This window comes from Ranitomeya variabilis, chromosome 2, assembly GCF_051348905.1.
Source record: "Ranitomeya variabilis isolate aRanVar5 chromosome 2, aRanVar5.hap1, whole genome shotgun sequence".
NCBI lineage: Eukaryota > Metazoa > Chordata > Amphibia > Anura > Dendrobatidae > Ranitomeya > Ranitomeya variabilis.
The window spans coordinates 229076069-229103207 of NC_135233.1; the positions used below are offsets into that span (position 1 = coordinate 229076069).

Here is a 27139-nt window from a genome sequence, read left to right on the forward strand (position 1 = left end):
CTATGAGGGGGGTCTACTTTATATTCTATGAGGGAGCTACTTTATATTCTATGAGGGGGCTACCCCAACCCCTGCTACATAATTAAGATGTGTACTACCTTATATTATACTCTGATATTAGCGAGTCTTACCACACAATTTCGTGGTCTTGTATTTATTTCTATGTAGCTAAATAGTGTGTCCCAAGAATGATTTTCTCTGGTGGGCTCAAAGTGCTCCAGTCCGACGCTGTTTGTACCCATTGGACCAGCAGGGAGGTAACCTGCTACCCACCGAGCCAAAACAACGACAAATTCCAGGCAAATATAACATTAATCAGATAATGATAACATCATTCGCATTCCGGACCGGCTATTTGTGACCAGACTATACGTGTTCATATTGTGTCTTTTATAGCATTTTTTTCTGTTACCTATCACTTGATACATCTGGACCTATTGTAAAAGTCCCATTGTCATGTCAGTCCATATGAATAACTGAGCGACACTTCAAAAGCAGTGACACAAACATCAAGTCCATCCTCAATGGGGGGGCCTAGCCTTAAGTAACGTACACCACGCCTTCTGGACGTGTGTTAGGAGGAGGGGGGTCTGTTTTTCTGGTATTCGGGCTCCTTGGAGAATTTCTTTACTTGTGTAAAAGGCATTTCCTCCTCGGTGATATCCAGCTACATAAGACCTCCCCAGTCCTAGCTTGTTTCCTGGACAGAGCTCATCAGATAGTGCCGATTGTCAGAGCAGAGCAGAGCAATCTGGACTGCTGTCCACTAATCATCTCCTACATATCCTCTGACTTCATAAACTTCCCCTTTCTATCTTTATGTCTCTCTTCTTCTGCTTATAAACAGTCGGTCTTCTCAAGAGGGACGAAATCTGGATTTCTGTCACCGTCTGACTGATCCCAGCTCCGTGTCAGCCCGTCGTGCTGTGATCTCACTTTGGCGCTTGATCAGAGCTTTGTCTGAGCCAACGCTCCTGGACACAGGCTAAGAAAGGACTTCCTCGAAGCAGAAAAGGAGACGTCTGAGAAAGATGAAGATTCTTCAGATGATTCTTCTTGTTCTTGGTCTCCGAATGGGACATTCAAGTAAGTCTATAGCAAGAATGATGCCTATTATTATGGATAGTGGTTACCAGAGCCCTAGCTAAGCTTTCCTTCACCTGGGGAAGGCTCATGTCACTGCCTAACCCTACATCTAAATACCTTGGCGAAAGCAAAGAGGCTGTTAGCGCCTACCCTGGCACCCAAGGTGCTCCAAAGTTATACCCCTAGAGGTGACATATTACAGAATGCATTCACTTTGCCGACTCCACTCAGTGGGGTCAATAACCTAATTTTCAACTACACTTCAGTCTAGACTTACTCATATGTAGCCACGAACCTTAATTATATGGCACGTTTATACAGCTGCTGAGCCAAAGAGCTTAAAATCTACTCAACATCTTGTGCCCGTATTCATCCCATCTCTATTCATCTTCTCAAAGTCAACTCAACTTTAAGCATCTTCTACCACGGTTGGGTTGATCTTTGTGGGAATATTATGGCTAAAAATTTGGGTGGACTTGAGTCAATGAAATAGAAGTGATTGTTGTTCAGGTGATTTTGAACTACTTGTGCGGGTATTAATACTTCAACCTTAAGATTGCAGCTAAAAATAAAAAAAACAACCTTTTGAGCATTGGACGCTGGCTTCTCATTTAACTGGTGAGAATGATGCACTGAAATAGTTAATTTTTGGATCTCCATTAAAGACCCCCAGTACTACTTGTATCTCATAATATGGATTCAATTTGTACTTGTCTCAGCCCCCCTTGGGAACTGTAGCTCACAATATCTTGTTAGTAATATGCTTTTTAATCTTGAGTTAAACGGTCCCAGAATTTTGGAAAACATGGTTACTATCACGTAGAAGACATACCCAGGAGGACCATGCTATGCACGCAAACAGATGTTTGTTAGTTTGGGAGGAATTTTTTATAGACTGTTAAAAGCAAAACAGGAACAAAATATTTAAAATGAGGAAACAAAGTTCACTGACATTTCTGAAGTTTGTGACTTCAACTTCATCTTACATTTACCAGTATTTGAAGATATCATATAGTCAAATCTATCGCAAAGAAGGCAATGTGATTTTGTGAAAATTAGGTTGGGGGGACCATAGAGTAGTGGGCTATAACCTGTGACTGTCCAGTTTATGCAAAACTACAGCTCCAGCCGATGGCTGTCAGGACATGCTGGAAGTGGTAGTTTAGCCACAGGTTGAAGACCACTGCCCTAAACTATTGTAGACTATGCCACTGATCCAGCATAATCTTCTATATGAGAAAACCCATCATATTCACTCTGTAAAGTCAACTACGTATCACATTGGTGTCACACCTGATTTTAAGAGGGTATAATTATCCACCCACAATATTCAGTGTGATCCTGTTCTGTAAGTGGTACCGTCCTTATACACGGCAGTAGTCATGTGTGGTCGTCATGTATTATCCATGGTGTAGATTTTATTGTCACATTTTGCAGTGACCACAAATAATAAACAGTTTGTCTAGAAAGGGCTCCTATTTCCTGTTGACATGAAAACATTGTATAACATTATACTGTATGTGATTTTTTTCCAGTTTTTCTTTAGTAACTCCTATAAATAGCTAGTAGTGCCTATTCCAGACTTCCTTCCGTCCTACCAGTGTTACCAAGACCAGAACTCAGGGGTCGGTTTTCAACATGTCAGATTATATCCTGTGTTCAGCTATCTGAAAGCTAATCCGTGGCTCCATCATAACTGGTGTTGTGTATGCTATACATTATCCTGGAGTAAAATGAGCCAGATGTATTAAGTTTTGTGACATCTGTCTGCCGCCGTGCACGCGCATAAGAAAAGGGAGTGTTATACATTTCTGTCATACATTTCTGGTGTAAATTATAAAGATTTAGTCAGCTGTAGTTGGCACCACCCCTTCCCATTAAGCTCAACCACTTATCAAAAAGTTGTTAGAGCTGGTGTAAAAAAACCTCCCCCAGTGATTCCTAAGTTTGCACGTTCTGAAAGTACCTCCTAACTTTTCAGGTTCCCCCAGTGCTTTCTAAACTATGCAGACTCACACAGGACCATCTAACTACTCCCATTTTTAGAACTCCCATAGAAGTGACCACCTCTCCCTTCATTCATTCATGTGCAATGCAAGTTGTGGCCCCATTCTCAAGATAGATTCAGATCCAAACATGAAATCATTTATTTATGACTTATCCTTTGGATATGCCATAAATGTCCAAGATAGGACAACCCCTTTAATTAAAGCTGTACCTTATTCTACAATAAATATTGGTCTAACGCTTATTTATCCAACAGTTGTTTCGTTAGATCCCCCCATGCAACATGTATGCTCGCTTGGAGAGGGAAGTAAGCTTCTGCCAGATATCTCTCTTGATTTGGCAGCGGCTTATCTTCCCAGAACAATATGATTGGGGATTGAAAATTAACATGTCTGATCCTTCTTTCCACAGCATCATCCATCACATGTCAGGTCGCCCCCATACATGTAAGACAGCTGGTTCCGTTGAAATGTAATATGTATAGTGGTCTTAAGCTATGCAAATTGCAATCATGCAATCTCAGTTTTACAATTACTGTCTTACTAATATAAATGATTTTTACTGTAAACACTCATATAGATAAAAAAAATCATAGTTTCATTCTTCCAAAAAGAGCACAACTCTTGTCTACAGATTTTGTGTTGTATTGCAGCTCAGCTTCATTCAAATGACTGCAATACCAAATGGAGCCATTTTGCCTAACAATCAGGTAATCCATGCATGTGTTGCAGTTGTCGAACAGCCTTGCAGCGGTGGTGACTCGAACATTTTTTTCGAGCACGCTGAAAATACTCAACACCTTATCTGAGCATGCTCGCTAATTGCTAGGAGCCAATGGACAAAAGTGCAGTGAGTTTTGGAAGAAACCTCAAAGTCTTGGATAGTAAATGAGTTTTGATGACAGAAGAATCTTCTGGAGGAAAGGGAGCACCTTCAAGGTCAAACTGGTTCCATCTGAGGTGAATCTGACATCATTTCACAAGCTGCTGTCTCCTGTGGCTGTGTGACTGATGAATAACAGTGATGTGAGGATATGGAGGAGGGAGCGACATGGTGGAGCCAACACCAGCTTTAATTCAGCTGTAATTAATCCAATCATGTCAATGTATGTCCTCTGAGCTCTCCAGCAGATGTGAGGAAGGAAGGTCGGCCTCAGTCACCTCACTGGAACCAAGCACAAGGGAAAGTCACATTTTGTGCCTTGTTGATGACTGTTCTGCACACCACAGCAATAGCAGATGCATAAGCAGCCCTGGTTTCTAAGGGTACCCAAAACCATTTTACCATTTAAGAGGACAACCCTAATACAAACGGCACATGGCAGATGTGAGGCCCTGATACAGATTTTGCATTTTTTGGAACCCATGACCTTAAAGTCAGGGACAGGCTATGTGCATTTGCCCACCATTACCTTTCTCAAATTTAATTTAGGACTCAAGTTTCTTAAGATATTAATTTTCTCATTTTAATGCAGACACATATAGCAAAAACTTTTCCAGTGGGTGACATTTTTCTTAAGCTTCATTCACACAGCCGTGTGTCTATTTGTGATTCACACAAAGGACCTGAAGCTGTCAAGTTCAGTTTGGGAAACTTATGGCCAGTCCATGATACTCACATCGCGACACACGAATGTGTGAATCCGGCACTAAGCTTATCCTGAGATATTTGAGGCCAAAAAAGATAAGGAAGGGCACATCTGTATACTGTTATATAAGACAACACAATGTATAGATGTAATAATACAGTATAACATAGACATTAGCAGGTCTATATGTTCCTTTGTGTCCTGCGTCCTATAACAGGCTAGCGACAGGCAGAAAAGCGGAGTTTAATTCCCCAAGAAACTTGTCTCAAGCGCCGTGTCGGTCCGTCTGCCTGGCTCCATCCTGTTAACATTTACTCGGGGTTGAAGTGCTCTTCCATCCTGTTTCTGGCTCAGCTCTGAGGATTGGGAGTTTACGCTCTCAGCTCCAGAGCAGACATTCAGGGTTCAGCTCAGAGTTCCTGAGTTTCACAAGTGCTTGCTAAAACCTTTACATCATTTTGAACTCCAGGCTATTGTGAAATAATGCAGAATTTTCGCCTACATCCCTAGACAAATCATTGCAAGATTTACAATATTCTCACATTTAACCTCTAGCCTGTTAATGTGTGGAACCAATCACGTTAGAGTATTTCATAAAGAGCAATTCCCTCATATATTCCTATTGTCAGAAATTCTCCACTGTTGGCCTAGGAACAAAATGCCATCTGCTGTTTATTGAGCGGGAGACACCGGATGTCATAAAATGTCCTGACTCTGAGACAGGCGAGATGGGGCCACCACTGGGAATCCGTTTTCCTACTGAACAACAATAGGATAATGCTGACCCTATCATCTGTATTGTTTTAGGCTGCAGTCAGGTAGCCAAAATCTAAGTGGACGACAATCCTCCAAAATGAAATTGACCCAATTATTCCCCAACCACATGTGGCTTCCACCTGACATTTTCCAAAACCTCTTCAGGTATAAAAAAAAAGCTTCACAAACTCCTCATATCTAATGACAAAAAACTTTTTGGGGACATACCCTAGGGGTTTGTTCACACGCTGCATGTTTGCCGCTTTTTTCCCCACTTTTCAAGAGTAAAAAACACTGCATTTTACAGTACCAAAAGAGTGAAGGAGACTTCTGAAATTTCATGCGCACGCTGTTTTTTTTCCTTGCAGATTTGAACCATATAAAGCGTTTTTCCAAACCATGTAGCATGTTAATTTTTTCAGTGTTTTTCACCGATTCAAATTATTTATTATTATTATACAATTTTATAGCACCATTTATTCCATGGCGCTTTACATGTGAAAAGGGAGCAAATATAGACAAGTACAATAAACATGAGCAAAAACAAGGCACTAACAGGTATAGAAGGAGAGAGGACTCTGCCCATGAGGGCTCACAGTCTACAGGGGATGGGTGAGGATACACTAGGAGAGGGTACAGCTGGTTTGAAAAAACACATGTAAAAATGCATATTTTGCTCTGTATTTTTACTCAATGTTTGCACATAGCCTAAGGGGTGAAGTTTCTCCAGATAGGCATAGAGAGACCTATAGGCCATGCAATCCTCCCTTGGGAAATTAAGCATGCAGATAGCCTCCAGCTTAAAGCTCTCCACAAGAGGAAACATTACTAAGTCCTTTTGAAATAAGTGTAATTATTAAGAGGAAAATTCCATTTTCTTTTCGATGTAAGTCCTGTGTTTTCCGATATTAGCCCCTTGCCAAGTTGTGCTACGATACCTCCAATTGAACCCAATTGAGATCTCCATTCTTGGAGTTGTTTTGCTGATTGGTTCTTGGCTTTAGGCAGACTCTAAGACGCGTCATGATGGGGGAGTAGGGAATACATTTATTTTTTTTTCCAGAGAACTTCCGTTGTTGCATTTTCCTCCCTATCTGATCTACCGAGCGCCTCTGTCCAGGCACCCGCCTGTGTGGCTTTATCTGATAATGACATAATGTGGTGCCAGCTGGACTGTTGGTGACGCAGGGCACAGCACTGCAGGAGACTGGCCATGTCACCAAGCCTTTGGGGAAGAGCCATCAAGCTTCACCCTTCACTTTGATACTGACAATTATTCTAGGGAAGTGGTAAAAGTAAGATTTAGTAAGACATTATTTGTACATGGTTTGCTAGAATGGGCACACGGCGTGCTGAGTCAGTGTAGGATGTGGCCTGAAGTCTTAGTATACCAAGCAGCAGCAAGCCGGGAGGTTGTGTAAGGAGCCAGTCTGGTGCATCCAGATAAGAGTTGTTTTTTGTGCTGGCAGGAAGCGGCGCACAATAGTGACTACTCTGGTCTGTGACCCGCACCAGGGTTTGGATGGAAGCCCCAGTCATTAATTAAAGCTCCTATTAATCCAGTGTGCAGCTTCCGTGTGTCCATCCTCACCCCTGCTAGGAGGAAGTTGCCCACACATCCAAAGGGCAGGATGCTATTTTTACCATGCGTCTGACTGAAGAACACGTGGTGACACACAGGGGAACTCCAGCTCCCTAACATTGCCCCACCTGCTGTTGAGTGACATAGTAGGACTTGTCTGTCAGTCAGTGACTGTTCATAGAAACAGAAGGAAAACTAGCCGGCTCACTGCCACTGTCATCACTAGTCTATAAATTAGCAGACGGTAAAAGGCTGGCTCCGTAGTGCCCCCTATGATTCAGTGTCTGACCCGTTAACAAAACTTGGCCAAAGTAGAGGTTCTTCTTATAGAAAAAGACACATATCCACAGACAGCTGTTTCGGGTTCTTGCTCCTAATAAATCCAGAGTAGGGTACTCGTTGGCTGACATTTGATGGTGGTTTACGTGAAACTGTTTCTTTTTGTGGAGATGATGACTAAGCCTGCAAGAAGCAAGAATTACAAAAGGTTTGGCTAAATATCCTAAGTCATGTGGCTTGTTAAAGAGGTCCAGTGAAGGTATTGCCAAAACTGTGACATTAGACAGCCAGCTTCCTTCCTTTTGGATGATAGCTAAATTGCATACCATATTCCCAGGAAGCATTACCTGATCTATAAGACTCCCTATGCCAGCAGAAATAGAAACAATATCATCATGCCCTCACTACTATAATGCACTCCTACTAAAGAATATAAAGCAATGATAAATAGAAGCTCCGGAAGTAATTATACCGTAATATGTGATTTAGATATCCCAAAAGAAAGTATGATAGGTGTTAGTAAAGTAAAAAAAAAAACAGCTTACCACGCCATACAATGCAAAGTCCTGGTTAATTTAATCCTGGATGGTGCTCTTCCAGCCAGTGATTACGGCAATGTAAGGCAGGAGGGGAGAGTGAAGTTTAGCACAGCCATCCAGGTAATAAAATCCAAAATTTTAAAGAGAAAAAAATAAAATTTAAAAACAAAAGCTGACGCGTTTCTGGCACGTCAGTGTCCTTAGTCATAGTATACATAGTGATAACGGTATAGCAATGCTTATATACACACACGAAATTCAACCCACAAATGTGACAGTAGTTGGGAATTAATTGAGACAACCATGACAAGATGTGTGAAGTTGAACTAGTACATGATAGGATATGCTAAACTGCCAGCCTAAAACAAATATAAGTTTGTTTTGGAATGCAGGGTATGATGAAATGAATTTATTTCTATGATATAGTTCAAACAATTTTTATAAGGAACATGGGCACTGAATATCGATCTTAGTAAATATAAAAGATTGTTTTTGTAGTTCATGCCATTTGTATACTTACTATCCAAATGGAGAATCCAGATGATAGGTGTTGATGGAGTTTAGTATGAGAATCTCATTAGTTTGCAAACTGGGTGTCAGATCACTACCCTTTAGCTTTCATTTACGGTTTCCATATTTTGAAAAGGATTCCAAAATGTACAAATCCTCAAACAAAGTTCATGGTTCCAAACCACTGGCATGAAATCTCACTAAAGTCCTTACTGTCACGTCCCCCGCCGGCGGCTTCCCTGCACTGAATGTGTCTGACACATTCAGTCAGTACAGGAAGCTCTGAGCAGCAGCGCGTAACCCTGTGGACGCCGGCGGGGGACGTGACAGACATCAGAAGGTGAGTATGTAGTGTTTTTTTTTTACTTTTACAATGGTAACCAGGGTAAATATCGGGTTACTATGCGCGGCCCTGCACTTAGTAACCTTACCCGGGTGCTGCAGGGGGACTTCGGCATCGTTGAAGACATTTTCAACGATGCCGAAGGCGTTCCCCTGATCGTTGGTCGCTGGAGAGAGCTGTCTGTGTGACAGCTCCCCAGCGACCACACAACGACTTACCAACGATCGCATCGCTGGTTGTGATCGTTGGTAAGTCGTTTAGTGTAACGGTACCTTAAAGCAGCGCTAAGACCTGCTTCTAATTTATTTACCTTGGTATCTTGTAGTCCAGAAAACCTAATAGATATGTAGTGAATTTACATAGCAAGATAGTAAGGAAACTTCCCTGTAATAGTCCAGTGATCCAAAATGTTTGATAAGTGCTAGTAATATCTGAATTGTATCAACTGTTGTGGGATATATAGATGTGTGTTAAATTTCTAGTGTGCAAATTTTTGTCTTAGAATATGATATTCTTGTGGTGCAGTTTTTAATAGAAACTTTTTATTCCAGTTCCAATACCTTCCAGTGGCTTCCAAAATGATGATACCAGCGGTATTGTGTCTGAAGCTGTGGCCAAACATTCCCTCACTAAAAAGGGTTGTATTGGCAAGTTTTCAAGTCAAGAAGTTTACGTGCTAAATGTTCTTTTTTCAAACAAAGATTCGGTGAGTATTATCACTTCTGCGTGTTCATAACTAACGAAATCTCAATGTTACATATAAAAAATTTGTAGCTTATATCAGAATTACAAATCTTTCGTTCCATACACTCTATCAGTGTAATCAGTGGAGAAACGCCAAAATTAGTTTGACTTTCCCATTGAAATCTCCAGTATCTCAGGTCTTTCAACTTGTAACCTTCTTAGCAGGGTCAGCTCCAGATTTATACTTGAGGTCCCTGTGGTCCAACTCCTCACTATTGATTTTTTTTTTTCTCAGCTCCTATGGGTATGTGAACAAGATAAGTATTTGCTGCAGAAATCTCTGCATTATTTCTGCATTTCTTGGCAGGAAAATGCTGTTTAAAATAGGCATGTTTTTGATGCATTTTTTAATTGTGTTTTTGGTGCAGATTTTTCCCCACTCATTAGTATGGCTGAAATCTGCAGTAAAAGCGGACAGAATTGACATCATGCAGATTTAAATGTGCACCAAATCTGCAAGTCAAAAATAAGCAACATGTGCGTGAGACTTCAAGGGTATGTGCACACGTTGCGGATTTTGCTGCAGATCCAAAGTGGATTGGCCGCTGCGGATTCGCAGCAGTTTTCCATGAGTTTACAGTACCATGTAAACCTATGGAAAACAAAATCCGCAGTACACATGCTGCGGAAAAAAACGCGTGGAAACGTAGCATTGTTTATTTCGCAGCATGTCAATTCTTTGTGCGGATTCCGCAGTGGTTTACACCTGCTCATCAATAGGAATCCGCAGGTGGAATCCGCACAAAAACCGCGGTAAATCCGCGGTAATTCCGCAGTAAATCTGCAGTGCAGATTTCCTGCGGATTTACCAAAATCAATGCGGAAAAATCTGCACACCTTTCAGCAACGTGTGGACATACCCCAAGATTCTCATTCACTTTGCTGGCATCATTAAGTCCTTGAGGTTTTGTGACAAATCTGCGCAGAAGTAAAGCGACAAATCTACAATGTGTGCACAAACCCTAACTGATAGCATAATTTTTTTTCTGGTTGATAGCATTGTTTAGGGCTTTATTTTTGAGGTTTGAGCTTTAGTTTTTATTATTACCATTTTCAGGTCCATATCACTTTCTGATCTCAAAAGTCTACATGTGGGTAAACTACAGAATGGGAGGAATAGAACTAAGCAACATCACCTGTGAAAAAGACTTGGGTAAACTAATAGTTCACAGACTGCACATGAGTCAACAGTGTGATACAGCAGCAAAAGGATGCAAACACAGTTCTAGGATGTATTAAGAGAAGCATAGAGTCTAGATAACGTGAAGTAATTATCCCCCTCTACTTCTCCTTGGTCAGGCCGCTCTGGAATACTGTGTCCAGTTCTGGGCACCACATTTAAAAAAAACATTGAAAATCAGGAGCAAGTTCAGAGAAGAGCTACCAGGATGGTGAACGAACTACAAAGTATGTCCTATGAGGAAAGGTTAAATGATCTGGGAATGTTTAGCTTGCAAAAAAAGAAGGCTAATAGGAGACTTAATAGATGTTTGCAAATATATAAAGCGATGTCACAGTGTAGAGGGGTCATTCTTATTCTAATTTGCGCATAGAAACATGAGAAACAATGGAACTAAACTGAAAGATACAGATTAGATATTAGAAAACAACTTTTTGACAGTGAGGGTGATCAATTAGTGGAACAGGCTGCCATGAGAGGTGGTGAGTTCTCCTTGAATGGAAGTCTTCAAACAGAGGCTGGACAGACATCTGTCTGAGATGGTTTAGTGAATAATGCACTGAATTGAGCAGGGGGTTGGACACAATGACCCTGAAGGTCCCTTCCAACTCTAACATTCTATGATTCTATGGTGACCATTGCTTCCCTTCAATACACGTACCGTATTTTTCGGACTATAAGATGCACTTTTGTTCCCCAAAATTTTGGGGGAAAGTGGGGGGTGCGTCTTATAGTCCGAATCTGTGTGCTGTGCTGTGCTGTAGAGGAGGGGGGCGGCTCTGGAGTGGTGTCAAGGGGCAGGGGTGGGATGGCTGTGGGCTGCTGAGACAGCAGGAGGTTCTGTGCTCCCGCTCATTAGCCTCATGTAATATTCACTGCACCTGCTGTCCATCACCTCGGTGCTGAACCTGTGCCGAGTTGATTCACAGGGGGGCAGCGAATATTACATGTGCCTTCATCCCCCCCCCACTCCCATCATGGATATGGCCCCCGGTCACTCTTATATGCCCCCCTGTGCTGCTGGCAGGCACAAGCTTCCTCCTCCCTGTGCTGCTGGCAGGCACATGCTCCCCCCATGCTGCTGGCAGGCACATGATAAAATAACAAACACTTAACTCACCTTTCCCTGATGGCTCCCTGCTCACAGCTCCTCGGTTGCTTCCTGTGTCTGTGCTGACATCCGATAATGTGATCGGCACAGCACAGTGATGACATCACTGTGCCCAGGTCACATGATCCGATGCCTGGGAAACAGGAAGTGCAACTGAGGAGCTGTGAGTACGGAGCCATCAGGGAAAAGTGAGTTAAGTGTTTGTTATTTTATCATGTGCCTGCCAGCAGCACAGGGGGCATGTGCCTGCCAGCAGCACAGGGGGAGGCATGTGCCTGCCAGCAGCACAGGATGAGGCATGTGTCTGCCAGCAGTACAGGGGGGGGCATGTGCCTGCCAGCAGCACAGGGGGGGAGCATGTGCCTGCCAGCAGCACAGGGGGCATATGCCTGCCAGCAGCACAGGGGGAGGCATGTGCCTGCCAGCAACACGGGGGGAGGCATGTGTCTGCCAGCAGTACAGGGGGGGATGTGCCTGCCAGCAGCACAGGGGGGGGCATGTGTCTGCCAGCAGCAGGGGGTGGCATGTGCCTGCCAGCAGCAGAGGGGAGGGAAGCATGTGTCTGCCAGCAGCAGGGGGGTGGCATGTGCCTGTCAGCAGCAGAGGGGGGAAGCATGTGTCTGCCAGCAGCAGGGGGGTGGCATGTGCCTGCCAGCAGCAGAGGGGGGAAGCATGTGTCTGCCAGCAGCAGGGGGGTGGCATGTGCCTGCCAGCAGCACAGGGGGCATGTGTCTGCCAGCAGCACAGGGGGGCATGTGTCTGCCAGTAGCACCGGGGGGCATGTGTCTGCCAGCAGCACAAGGGGGGGAATGTGTCTGCCAGCAGTACAGGTTCTGTGCTCCCGCTCATTAGCCTCATGTAATATTCACTGCACCTGCTGTCCATCACCTCGGTAGTGAACCTGTGCCGAGTTGATTCACAGGGGAGCAGCGAATATTACATGTGCCTGCATCTCCCTGCAGCGCCCCAGAGTCCTGGTCGTTGCAGTACTGTGGCTCCGCCACTAAGGGGAGCCATGGTACGTCTGATGGCACTGAAGGAGTTCATCTGACCAGGTATCACAGACACCAATACATTTCACAGCCGGGCCTCCAGGGGGAGCTAAGGGTTCTATTCATTAGGCCACTCCTCACATACTGGTAAAACTGGGGGTCAGGCAGGAAGTTAGAGAGAAAGCTGACTGGGTTGGAACCAGGCAACACCTTGTGGCAGAGGGTGTTGTGGGAGAAGATTCGGTAGGGTCCCTGTCAGGGGTGGGATCCTGACAGAGGTCTGGCTACAGGAAAGAACGTAACGGGACCGTGCCTGCTCAGTATAGCGGCGGTGCCCAAGGAAGGATCAGAAGCGAGATAGATTGTGCTGAGTGAGAAACGAGATCAAAGCAACAAGGAGAATACCAGTAGGAGTCATGCTGTAAGACCGAGGCAACATCCTACTGAGGCGCAAACCACCGGTGGTCGGAACGCCGAGGAAGTATTTCTATATACAGCTTCAGGCAATACTTCAAACCTACGGCAGGACAGTCAGTCTCAGGCGGGCTGTCTCACCTAAATCACCTATGCAGTCTTGGGGGGCAACTTGTGGAGAGGGGCGACTCTAGGGTCCCGGAAGAGCTCCGAGCCTACCCGTCAAATGGGTGCCGTCCTAACCGTAACATCAGGGAGGGACGGAGGATTAGCAGAACATCATCTAATCGAGTTGTGAGGGAACTTAAGAAACAGACACAACAGTTGTGGGGACTTTCCGTAAGCACAGCAGGGAAGGACCACAACACATAGCGCTAGCAGGAAGGCACAGATTTCCACCTGCAAAGAGAACTCTGGAGGTGCCATTGGACCGGCCGGACTTGCGCAGCCTGGTTAACTGTATTCCGGACTGAGGACCCAGAGATCTTCAGTAAAGAGGTAAAGAGACTGCAACCTGGTGTCCTCGTTATTTACCTGCGACCGGCACTACACTGCACCACTACCACCACCGCATCACCATCCACATCTAACATCCATTTATCATCTCGATACTGTGCGCCCCTCGGCAGGGTCACGGACCGGGGCCTAGCCACCGTGACAACCCCAGAGCAGAGGCTCAGAGGCCCGGTACCGGGTACCCCCTCGGCCCTGCGGCGGTGGGGGCGCTGCAAAACTTGGCATCACGAACAGGATCTACTTAAGCCTGAAGAATCAGGTCATGTGTGCCTTGGAACTGTGATTTAATGTGCTTGGACTGTACTTTATTGCAAAGGCTGTGCCGCGCCATTTACCGCCAAAATCCGCCGCCATTACAGCGCTGAGGAGAGCGCAGGAGAAGAAGAGGGGCGTGGAATAGGCGTAGACAAGCTGGGAAGCGCGAAAGACAATGACCGCCCAGTCTAAATATTGCTGTGTCCTGAGGACGTGTCCGTCAGCAGTCGAGACCCACCTCCTGATTTTCTATGCTGGGCGGAAACCGAAGAAACGAAACTATGACTCAGATGAGGTGGAACTGGAGACCAGGGAAGGCCTGCAGAAAAGAATGGCCCCGCATCGACCCCCCGTCACCAGCAGATTATTCCGATATGCCCCCGCTGGAAGATTTGGATCCTTGGGAGCTGCCGATGGGGCATCCCGTGCCTGAATGGTCCCTGGTTCGTATGCCTTCCGCAGGAGAGGAGAGCGGCACCGGAGGAGCTACCGTGAGTGAAGGTACCCAATGCCGCGACCCCCAGGGAGGCCACCTCACCTCTGCACACGACCCGGCCACTGCTGCGGCCAGTGGTGCCCCGATGTCCCCGCCGTCTGGCACCAATGCACCGGGGGGGCATGACCTCGGGCCCTTCCCCTGGGGGGAATATCGGAACCACCTGAACGCGGAGTTCCAGCGAGAAGTGGAGCGGGAGGCGCGAGGTGAGCTGCTAGAGGGCTCCCTGCCGAAGTGGGGTGTCGTGATTTTTTACCTGCCCCAGACAGGAAAGGGCTTCGTGCAGGAGATCGGGACAGCCCTGAGAGTCCGCATTACCCGGGACGAAGTGGAGCCCTGCCTGTGCGGAGACGGCGCCAAGTCCTTCCTGAAGCCGGGGGATGTGGTCACATATCGCCGGCACCTAAAGGAGAGCAGCTGGTGGGCCCGGGATATGCAGCGCTGCACCGCCATTCTGGCGGTATCCCGAACCGAGGGGGAGGAGCTCGCCGCTGAAGCCGCTGCTGCCGCCGCTGCAGCCAGCATTATCCATCAACCCACACAGACCCTCATTGCAGCGCACGACCTGGTCGTGCAGAAGACCCGAACCCACGGGGTGCACCTGGCCGCGGGAGTGAACTTGGAGTCCGACCTGCCTGGGCCGCAGAGGGCCACCTGCCAGGTGAAGCCTCAGTGGGGGCTACCGAAAAATGAGTAAGATATTACTACTTCATGACATGTAAATAGTTACTGTTCTACTGTTTTGCTACTAAACCCGTCCAGGGTTAACTCTTAAAGGGATCCCTTTGTTGACCCGGGATCCCTATTGTTTCTTATTTTTTTTGTTTATTTTCTACGTTTGCACAAGTTATCCAGAACTGCCGCAATCATGAACAGTGCATGATACAAACTTTTTGTAAATAGTTTGCACCTTCTTAAAGGTGCTTCCTACTGGTTTTACTTAAAGAAGGACTCTTTGCGAAGATACCGCACCGGAGCCTTTGTTGAGTATGGACTGGTAGCCTGAGAAGATACGCTACCTCATAAAGACTTGGTCCCCTCTTAAAGGGGATGTTCACCTGTGTACCTACGAGTAATACTGCCTTAAAACAGTAAAGTAATAATGATGTCTTAAAAGAGAAAGTAAATGATGCTGCTGATATGTACAAGTTGTATGTAACTAACGTGTTGGAAGAAAGAAGTGTTTAATAATGTGTCCTGAGATAAAGCTAGAAGAAAGATGCAGCAGACCCGTAGGGGTAGACCTAGCGTCCTGCATATTTGTCAGTAAGAAAAGTAATGATGGAAGTTTAATGTTTTATAATATGTTGAAAGAAGAATGAGGACAGGAAGTGAACCCGTAGGGGTTAGTGGCGAATCCTCCTTAGAGCCATATAGAGATGGCTCAGTGCTCTTAAACTGAAAGTAATATTATGTTCTATACTGTGTATAGTAGTTGAAAAGGCAGTAGGCCCAGGCTGAAAGGGGCGGTCCTGTAAAGAAAGGAGAGGCAGCAGGCCTGGAGCAGTTAGGACAGGCGGTCCTGCAGACGTAAAGTAGGAGAATGTAGCACAGTTGCTTAAGCCTTATAATGTGTTATAAGAAGGTCTTTAGTGGATTTAGAGTGTACATCCTTAAAGGCAATGTTAAATTATTGTTCAACAATTTTGCACTAAGTAGAATACCCGGTTGGGTAACAGGAGTTGTTTATAGCCTGTAATTTATAATGGTTAAACTATGTTTGTAACGTTCAAGTGTCCTCACCTCCCATAAAGGGAAGCTCTGTTCAAATATGCTTATTGTTATTGCACTCAACAAAATTGTATGTCTTTTTGCTAACCTGTATTGTTGTTTTCTTCCCAGTCCAGGAGTACTGGATTTAACCGGGGGGAGTGCAGCACCCCAGAGTCCTGGTCGTTGCAGTACTGTGGCTCCGCCACTAAGGGGAGCCATGGTACGTCTGATGGCACTGAAGGAGTTCATCTGACCAGGTATCACAGACACCAATACATTTCACAGCCGGGCCTCCAGGGGGAGCTAAGGGTTCTATTCATTAGGCCACTCCTCACATACTGGTAAAACTGGGGGTCAGGCAGGAAGTTAGAGAGAAAGCTGACTGGGTTGGAACCAGGCAACACCTTGTGGCAGAGGGTGTTGTGGGAGAAGATTCGGTAGGGTCCCTGTCAGGGGTGGGATCCTGACAGAGGCCTGGCTACAGGAAAGAACGTAACGGGACCGTGCCTGCTCAGTATAGCGGCGGTGCCCAAGGAAGGATCAGAAGCGAGATAGATTGTGCTGAGTGAGAAACGAGATCAAAGCAACAAGGAGAATACCAGTAGGAGCCGTGCTGTAAGACCGAGGCAACATCCTACTGAGGCGCAAACCACCGGTGGCCGGAACGCCGAGGAAGTATTTCTATATACAGCTTCAGGCAATACTTCAAACCTACGGCAGGACAGTCAGTCTCAGGCGGGCTGTCTCACCTAAATCACCTATGCAGTCTTGGGGGGCAACTTGTGGAGAGGGGCGACTCTAGGGTCCCGGAAGAGCTCCGAGCCTACCCGTCAAACGGGTGCCGTCCTAACCGTAACATCAGGGAGGGACGGAGGATTAGCAGAACATCATCTAATCGAGTTGTGAGGGAACTTAAGAAACAGACACAACAGTTGTGGGGACTTTCCGTAAGCACAGCAGGGAAGGACCGCAACACATAGCGCTAGCAGGAAGGCACAGATTTCCACCTGCAAAGAGAACTCTGGAGGTGCCATTGGACCGGCCGGACTTGCGCAGCCTGGTTAACCGTATTCCGGACTGAGGACCCAGAGATCTTCAGAAAAGAGGTAAAGAGACTGCAACCTGGTGTCCTCGTTATTTACCTGCGACCGGCACTACACTGCACCACTACCACCACCGCATCACCATCCACATCTAACATCCATTTATCATCTCGATACTGTGCGCCCCTCGGCAGGGTCACGGACCGGGGCCTAGCCACCGTGACAACCCCAGAGCAGAGGCTCAGAGGCCCGGTACCGGGTACCCCCTCGGCCCTGCGGTGGTGGGGGCGCTGCATCCCCCCACTCCCATCATGGATATGGCCCCCGGTCACTCTTATATGCCCCCCTGTGCTGCTGGCAGGCACATGCTTCCCCCTCCCTGTGCTGCTGGCAGGCATATGCTCCCCCCATGCTGCTGGCAGGTACATGATAAAATAACAAACACTTAACTCACCTTTCCCTGATGGCTCCTTGCGCACAGCTCCTCGGTTGCTTCCTGTGTCTGTGCTGACATCCGATAATGTGATCGGCACAGCACAGTGATGACATCACTGTGCCCAGGTCACATGATCCGATGCCTGGGAAACAGGAAGCGCAACTGAGGAGCTGTGAGCACGGAGCCATCAGGGAAAAGTGAGTTAAGTGTTTGTTATTTTATCATGTGCCTGCCAGCAGCACAGGGGCATGTGCCTGCCAGCAGCACAGGGGGAGGCATGTGCCTGCCAGCAGCACAGGGGGAGGCATGTGTCTGCCAGCAGTACAGGGGGGCATGTGCCTGCCAGCAGCACAGGGGGGGAGCATGTGCCTGCCAGCAGCACAGGGGGCATATGCCTGCCAGCAGCACAGGGGGAGGCATGTGCCTGCCAGCAACACGGGGGAGGCATGTGTCTGCCAGCAGTACAGGGGGGGCATGTGCCTGCCAGCAGCACAGGGGGGCATGTGTCTGCCAGCAGCAGGGGGTGGCATGTGCCTGCCAGCAGCAGAGGGGAGGGAAGCATGTGTCTGCCAGCAGCAGGGGGGTGGCATGTGCCTGCCAGCAGCAGAGGGGGGGAAGCATGTGTCTGCCAGCAGCAGGGGGGTGGCATGTGCCTGCCAGCAGCAGAGGGGGGGAAGCATGTGTCTGCCAGCAGCAGGGGGGTGGCATGTGCCTGCCAGCAGCACAGGGGGGGCATGTGTCTGCCAGCAGCACCGGGGGGCATGTGTCTGCCAGCAGCACAAGGGGGGGCATGTGTCTGCCAGCAGTACAGGGGGGGCATGTGCCTGCCAGCAGCACAGGGGGGGCATGCGCTTGCCAGCAGCACAGGGGGGGCATGTGCATGCCAGCAGCAGGGGGTGGCATGTGCCTTCCAGCAGCAGAGGGGGGGAAGCATGTGTCTGCCAGCAGCAGGGGGGGTGGCATGTGCCTGCCAGCAGCAGAGGGGGGGAAGCATGTGTCTGCCAGCAGCAGGGGGGGTGGCATGTGCCTGCCAGCAGCACAGGGGGGGGCATGTGTCTGCCAGCAGCACAGGGGGGCATGTGTCTGCCAGCAGCACAGGAGGGCATGTGTCTGCCAGCAGCACAGGGGGGCATGTGTCTGCCAGCAGCACAGGGGGCATGCATCTGCCAGCAGCAAAGGGGGGGCACGTGTCTGCCAGCAGCACAGGGGGCATATAGTGACCGGGGGGCCTGTACCTGCCAGCAGCACTGGGGGGCATATAGTGACCGGGGGGTTGTACCTGTCAGCAGCACAGGGGGCATATTGTGACTGGAGGGGCATGTGCCTGCCAGCAGCACAGGAGGGCATGTCCCTGCCAGCACAAGGGGGCATATTGTGACCGGGGGGGCATGTGCCTGCCAGCACAGGGGGTCATATAGTGACCCAGGGGGGGCATGTGTCTGCCAGCAGTACAGGGGGGCATATAGTGACCAGGGGGGCATGTGCCAGCACAAGGATGGGGGTTATATAGATACCAGGATGAGGGACATATGATTTGTAAGATGGACACTGGCATTATAAGACAGACCCCCATTTAACATAAAAAAATATTTTTTTCTCTTTTTCTTCACCAAATTTGGGGGTGCGTCTTATAATCAGGTGCGTCTTATAGTCCGAAAAATACGGTAATTCCCAGTAGATAGCAGTTCACTATAGTCATGCTGATACAAGCCCTTCTCATTCAATCCCCTTAAAGTTGGCCTTTTACTTCCCCTGGTTTAAGATCTGTAGTGTTTAGGTGGCCTCTCTGGCCTGGGTTCCACTCCATCAAATCTCTCTGTCACGTTTCCTTGGTCCTTAGGATGCATTATGTGATGTTCTGCAATCTTCCCTCTAAACACAGAACACACTATATAACATGTCAGTCTGCCAACCTCAGCCCTTAGATCTGTCTCTACTATCAGAAAGTCTTCTCTCTTCCCCATTCTGGGCGAGTCCCAGCTGTTAACTATCTATTCTCCAAGGAAGTGCATGTAAGTTACTAAACAGATAAAATCACATTTATAACAGTGCAATCCATTATATAACAACAAATATCTCTTCCTTACATATGCATTGAAGTCAGTTTTGAGATATATACGTGATATATGCTATGACAATACTGTAACTAATATATATATTGTTTTGCTTGGTATGATAGTACTATTTGTGTAATGTCTAGCAGTACTTTTTTGAGCCCTGTAAGGTGGTACTATTTGTGTATTGTACAGTGGTACTATTAGAGCACCACGTGATGGTAATATATTTGCACTGCATGGTTTACGAAGTGTGGGTAACGTGTGGTTAAACTTTTTGAATATTCACCAATTGCTGAATCGAGATATGAATTGTACGTTTTTGGTGGGACTACCTGTGCACTGTATGGCAGTAATATTTGTGCATCATATGGTGGTACTATTTTTTGCACCATATAATGTATTATTTGTGTAATGTATAGAGGTAATATTTGTGCAGTGTATGATGGTACTAATTTAGTAATGCATTTTTGCACGGTATGGCAGCATTACTTTTGTAATATATTATGGAAGTATTAGAATATTAGCCTATCGCCTCTGGCTCGTGGCTATTAGCCTCTAGTCCTTAGAATACGTCTGGGTGGTTTACTGTCTCATAGATAGCTTTTAGAAATTAAAATCTATAGTTTAATATAGAACTACTTATGTCGCAGATACTCAGTATGTTTTTTATCTCAGGGCATGGAGTTAATATTTTTAGTTTAACGCTGCACCTACCAAGGGGTAGATTACATGGTGCTATTACTGATTTACAGTTACAGAGTAGTCTTAATTTTTCTCTAAACTACACAATACAGGACCAAGCTTAATGATAGAGGTCATTGATAAATGTCTGAAGTTTTAATTGGTGGGGTTTGAGTGCTGAGACTTCATTGATTGTTGAGCTCTATCCCTGACTAGACTAAAGACTGACTCAAAAGATAAGGCTACGTTCACATTTGCGTTCTGCGCCGCAGCGACGGGCGCTGCAGCGTCGCCGCATGCGTCATGCGCCCCTATACTTAACATGGGGACGCATGGACATGCGTTGCACTTGCGTTTTGTGACGCATGCGTCACTGTGGTGCATGCGTCAGGGTGCAGAGGACGCAGCAAGTTGCAGTTTTTTCTGCACCCAAAACCATGCAAAAGCGGACGCATGCGTCACAAAACGCTGCGTTGTGCATGCGTTTACATTTGCGTTGTGCGTTGCGTCGCCGACGCTGCGGCGCACAAGGCAAATGTGAACGTAGCCTAAGTTCTAAGCGTTTGTGGAGGCCAGAGCTCGACTGAGAACTTCTGCCCCTCTGTTCTAGCATTTGGTAGGGGTTTCAGAATCTCATAGATCAAAACTTCTAATCATGTGTTTTTACGACAAGTTTTGTGCCATTAAACTTTAGCTTAAAGTATATGAACACCTTCAAAGGCAACTTAATTTGAACCCAAGCGCTTGTATTTTTGGCAAAAAAAATCACAAATTTTGCACTGTTTTCCATTTATGTCTTTGTGTTGTACAGTAAATTGCTTTCCGTAGAAAGAGTTTAGAGAGAATCCATTAGTGAGCTCATTTGACCTAGTAATTTTTATCATCCATCTTCTAAGCTCCTTTCAGATGATTTATGAACACACAAAAGTTGAGCTGAATGCTATGGTTAGAACTATGGTCAGAAATCAGCTGAGAGGAGCTCAAAAGAAGAAAGAAAACAATTATAAATGCTCCGGTCATAAGGAGCTGGCTGGCAGATTCTCAGTTAATTGACAGTGCGATACAGTGACTATAGAATGCCAATGGAGCAACATTTTAATGAAATTCAATTGCAAAGATTATTTTCAGCTAAGAATACATCAAATTGCTCTGAAAGGTGTTTGAGTCCTTTAAAAAGGGGTGTATTGGAGATGTAGACTTGCTCAGGTGAAATTTGTGGACCTAATTCCTAACTGTTCCTTTGTGTTGTTTACATGAGGCCTACACAGTATATAGTGCAAAGGGTATACTGTATTGGGTGGGGGAAACAGACCATTCTCGGTTCAGAGAAGAATTACTGGAAATGCAGCTTAAATTATAGTCCTAATTCAGTTCAGGGGAAACAATGTCTGAAACTTCACTGGATAAAATTAGAAAATGAGTCGAATCACCAGGCGGCATCATTCAGGGCGACACTGTGTCGTTACGGGATGCAAATCTCTGGGTCATTCTGGTGACAAAAACTCCCTACTTTGTACGCAGTCAAAAACCCCCATGGGCCTTCTGCTTCGGAGGGGGGGGGGGGGAAGATTAATTCCTGGACAAGATTTTCTTTTTACACCAAGATGTTCGCTTTTACATTTTGTAATGTTAAGTGAAAACAAATGTTTTGGCTGCAACATAAGAGGCCTGAAACAGGGAATGTTTTAGGCATAAAACCCATATTCCTAAAATAAAGCTTGCTGTACAGAAAATACATATAGAGATTTACAATCTAACTTCCCATCCGCATTTTATCTTGACCATTATACCTCGATCCCCATGTTTCCAGAGAACCAGCACAGAGCACTAAAAATTATTATAATTTTTCCCTTTGATCCTCTTGTTTTTTTCCAGATTTTTGTATATATGTATAGTAGTCCAAAAAGGAAGCAGCATACCACTTGTCTGTGAATAAGAAGCTATTTTATTTAGCCCATGATGGCGACGTTTCGGTTCAGTATAGCGAACCTTTTTTTTTTCGCTGTATTGAACTGAAACGTCACCATCATGGTGCAGCGATCACTAATGGGTTGGGGAATACTCGCTTGGCAACGGGATAGATGCACACAGGAACACTTTTTGCACATAACAGTCTATGCGGTTTATTGTAGAGTCATAAACCGTACCACGAACAGTCCATTACACACTGTATCAGAACATGTCATTAAGTTGCGGTCACTAAACATGCTGGACCCCAGTCCGTCCAGTTACAAAGGGTGACCGCACAGTTCATAACGCTTCTTAGTACTCTGCTTTAATTCGGAGTCTCCAAACACGCCAGACTTCTCTGCCCAGTTTCCGTAGGAGACCATACGCCGATCAGTTCATTATATCCACTGGAGAAGCTGTCTAACGGGGACCACCAACTTGCCAGACACACATACACCAGTCTGTTCCAGACCCACCGAAGGATGGTAGCTTCCCCCACACACAGTAGCTGTCACTGGCTCTGCAGATCCATGGCCTCACTTTGTGCTCTTCAGGGATCCGGTCCACACACAGGACCTCCCAACACAGAGGCAACTCAGGTTCATGGCCTCACCTCGTGCTCTTCAGGGATCCAGTCCACACACAGGACCTCCCAGCATAGAGGCCACTCAGGATCACGGCCTCACCAGGTGCTCTTCAGGGATCCGGTCCCCACTCTGGACCTCCCAACACCCAAGCCTTTCCTCTCAAAGGACCTTACAGCCAAGGAACAATTCAGGTCCATACCCAGGAACCATGTGACCCTCCCTGGTCACCTTATGAAGCTGTAACCACTCCCATAGGTGGGAGCTGTGTGGTTAGCCAGACCCGCCCAGCTCTCCGACTAACCCTGCAAGCCTCCCTTTAAAACTACACAAATACTTTTGGGACTACAAGTCCCAGAACAACCTTACTTCAGGCTTACAGCGCAGAGTATTTTCCTATGCGACACATACCGGCCAGTTACAATAATGCCGGACGTTGTCTCATCACCACAGTTATGCCTGCGACTGCCATGCATTCCAAAGGCCTCAATACACCTCCGTGCATATTCTGAGGAGACCATGCAGCGCCCCCTACCTGTAACAGGGGTCACTGCATCCCTATATATATACACGCACATACATATATATATTTATTACTTTTTTATTAATTTCTTAATAAAAAAGCTTGAGAAAGGTCCACATCCTGGACTGAAACGTCGCACATGGGCCAATAAACCACCTTTATTTTTTCTATTGGAGTGCTGCCTTCATTTTTCTGGATTATAACATGAGGTTTGGTATATACCTGGAAGGATTTTTTGCACCCTTTGTTTTCTTTTGGTGCTGCTTTTTGTTTTATTTTTCTAAATCTAATCTTAGACATATCCTTAAACCTAATGCTAGTCTAATCCTAGCGCTAACAATAGGACTGCCTAACCCTAGCACTACCCCTAAAAATAACCCTAACCCTAAGCTTAACCCTAGCTCTATCCCTAAGGACTGGTACTGTACCAAGCGATTACCTTTGTGCCAATGTGCAGCCCATTTTCAAAAAGGGCTCCAGATCTTTCCCAGGTGATTGTAGACCAATAAACTTTTAACATCCATTGTGGGAACTTGTAAGGGATTATATACAGGAGTATATGATTGAAAATAATATCACGAGTTATCGCCAAAATGTTTTTTTGAAGGACAAAAGTTGTCAAACTACCCTGATTAATTTTTATGAAGAGGTAAGTAGAAAATTGGACAGAGGGGTAGCTGTGAATATAGTGTTTTTGGAACTTTTGAAATGCATCTGATACTGTCCCACATAGACACCTAATGCATAAATTAAGGTCTATAGAATTAGAAAGTAAGGCTTGGAAAGAAAATGGGTAGAAGAGTGATCGCACCCAGAGAGTTGTGGTGAATGACTGCTACTCTGAATGGTCTTTGCTTATAAGTGGTGGCCCCAAAGGTCAGTGCTTGGTCTGCTATTATTAAACTTATTTATCATGGAAGACAGGATTAATAGTGTTACTTCTATTTTTTCAGATGACACAAGCTATGCTTTATAGTGAAGTCTATGGAAAATGTGCATAAGTTACTTCTGACAAATTGAGTTTTTAGGCATCCACTTGGCAGATGAGGGTCAATATGGAGAAGTGTTAAGCTATGCACATGGGCACTAATAATATGCAGGCATCATAAGTGAGTAAAACTAGGAGAGTCATTTGTAGAGAAGGATCTGAGTGTACTTGATCGCAGTCTAAATAACAGCATGCAATGTCATTAGGCAGCTCCTACAGCCAGCATGATATTGTCATGTATTAAAAGAGGTATGAGCTTGCAGGACAGGGATGTAATACCACCACTTTAGTGTTAGTGCAACCTAATCCGGAAAATGCAGTATGGAAAGTATGCCTTGGAGCTAGAAAAGGTACAAAGAAGAGTCACAAAACTGATAAGGGACATGGATGGAAGAGCTTGATTATGAGGAAAGACTAAAAGAATTAAATTTATTTACTTTTGACAATAAATATCTAAGGTGGGACCTTCGTCTGGAGAAAGTAAGGTTCTTTGTCACAAGTAGGACTGCTGTCGAATAGTCTACCGCAAGACTAGAAGGTAACCATCAATTGTTTAAAAAAAAAGGCTTAGTTGCTTTTCATAAGAAAATAACAGAAACAATTATATAAAGGTGTAAAGTTATTTTCTGAATGTTTAGTTGGATTAATAATTGGGATCAGGAGGTAGAGCTTAGCTTTTTGGGGGCAGAATAGATCAGGCATTGTGATTGTGCATATACCCATTCCTTTTATCCTTTCTCTCAGATGATCATAATGAACATTTGCGTTTTTCAAATATATTTACTATGTAACCCTAGTCCTATCCCTAACCCACCCATAATACCAGCCATATCCTTAACCCTATTCCTAGCACTATTACTAGCCCAGATGAAGCAGGACATGGCAGTGCATTGGATCAGTTTACAGTGGTGATGGATGGGAAGCAGAAGGCAGAGATTTGTGTCTCCATAATATTTGTTCCACAGAACAACCAGCAGGCCTCATTTAAAAAAGTTTTTTTTTTCTTAGAAAACATATATAATCAGCAAAACTGCTTAGATTAGATGAAGCATAATGATGTATAAAGGTGATTAAAAATATAATACGTCATTTTTTCCATTCCTTTAGCCAATGGTGAAAAGAGCAGTTGTATTGTATATAAAGATCTCTGTTGATGATGGTATCGATTATCCATCTTGTATTAAATTAATTTCTAATGTTTTTTGTAGGCTTTTGAGTACCTGACGATGGAGGTCTCCCGAGAGGATGCGGATGGAGATATGTCAGAGAAGCCCCCAGTGTTTATTATAAATGCAAACACCCAAGTGTTCACAGTTATCACCGGCAGTGCCATCAACTACCCAATCAACTTGTATGTAAGTATAAGCCTCGTCTCTTATTACTGTCATTCTGGACATACTTAATAAGTATACAATGGATTTTATGGGAGTGATAAAAAAAAAATTGCTATCTATCTATCTATCTATCTATCTATCTATCTATCTATCTATCTAACTTATGGACTTGATACCATTGTAGCAACTGTTCTGTTGTGGGGACAGAGGATACGTTTTTTTTCAGAATCTGAATATATTTATCTATTTACAAATTATCTTCTATTTAATATATTTATGCATACATAAACCTCAAAACTATCTATCCCATATCTAATCTATGTATCTATTTATCTATCTATGTATCTATCATCTTATGGACTGAACACTATGTAACAAACTTCCACTTGTTTGAGCTGTACTAGATCAACAAGTTTTTTTCAGTCTTTGAAATTGTCTGTTTGTCTGTCTATCTGTATGTCTGTCTGCCTGCCTGCCTGTCAGTCTATCCATCAGAACCACGTAAAGATATGGGTTTTCAAAATGTAGACAAGAATGTTTCCAATCTTCTTTCTGTGAATTAATAAAGGTCAATACACAACTCAATGAGAAAAACTCATTCTATTACATAATGTCCCCTAAACTATATCAAAACCTCCCAAAAGTGGACATTAAACCAAAGCATCAAAAACCATTGTTCAAATAGTTTATTAAATATAATTAAAATTAAAAAATAGAGAAACTGACAGAATAGTTCACAATAAATATCACAGTGCATAAAAAGCGCATCATGTAGGGTACAGATCAAATAAACATACTGGAGAATAATCTCCAAAGAGACAAACCTATAGGTGCACAAGTATATCATGAGCGGTCTAAAATGACCAAATAAAGTGTATAAAAAGTCTCTGAGCAAATACTGATACCAGTGTAGAGATGATCCGTAGTTCCCCTGAACTCCAGCTCCTGGAGTTTGGTCTTTTTAGACCGCTCATGATATACTTGTGCACCTATAAGTTTGTCTCTTTGGAGATTATTCTCCAGTATGTTTATTTGATCTGTACCCTACATGATGCACTTTTTATGCACTGTGATATTTATTGTGAACTATTTTGTCAGTTTCTCCATTTTTTTATTTTAATTATATTTAATAAACTATTTGAACATTGGTTTTTGATGCTTTGGTTTAATGTCCACTTTTGGGAGGTTTTGAATTAATAAAGGTGTTGTATAAAACGAAAAGAAGAGTTTGGCATTTTTCCTTCTTGTTTATAAGCTAAGATCTTAGAGAACTGTATGTTTCATCATTCATTACAAAATGTGAAAGGCCTGTGCACTCGAGCGTAGAAATCAGACGAGTGCTATCAGATTTTCCATGTTATTCAATGGTGGATGATTTTTTTTCACTGACGAAATCTATGAAAACAATCGCAGCATACTGTGATTTGATTCT

The 27139-nt window shown here is 44.9% G+C and overlaps 1 protein-coding gene across 2 annotated transcripts in view; it reads left to right on the forward strand.

Moving 5' to 3' along the window:
- Positions 1–656: 656 nt before the first annotated feature.
- The window catches only part of ENG (endoglin), a 51052-nt gene continuing 24569 nt past the window's right edge, over positions 657–27139 (forward strand). For both annotated transcript variants that reach the window (XM_077283891.1, XM_077283892.1), the window contains exons 1-3: positions 657–1086; positions 9242–9396; positions 25582–25728. In XM_077283891.1, the coding sequence (XP_077140006.1) occupies positions 1032–1086; positions 9242–9396; positions 25582–25728 (357 nt within the window). In that variant the 5' untranslated portion in view covers positions 657–1031. The remainder of the gene's footprint in view (positions 1087–9241; positions 9397–25581; positions 25729–27139) is intronic.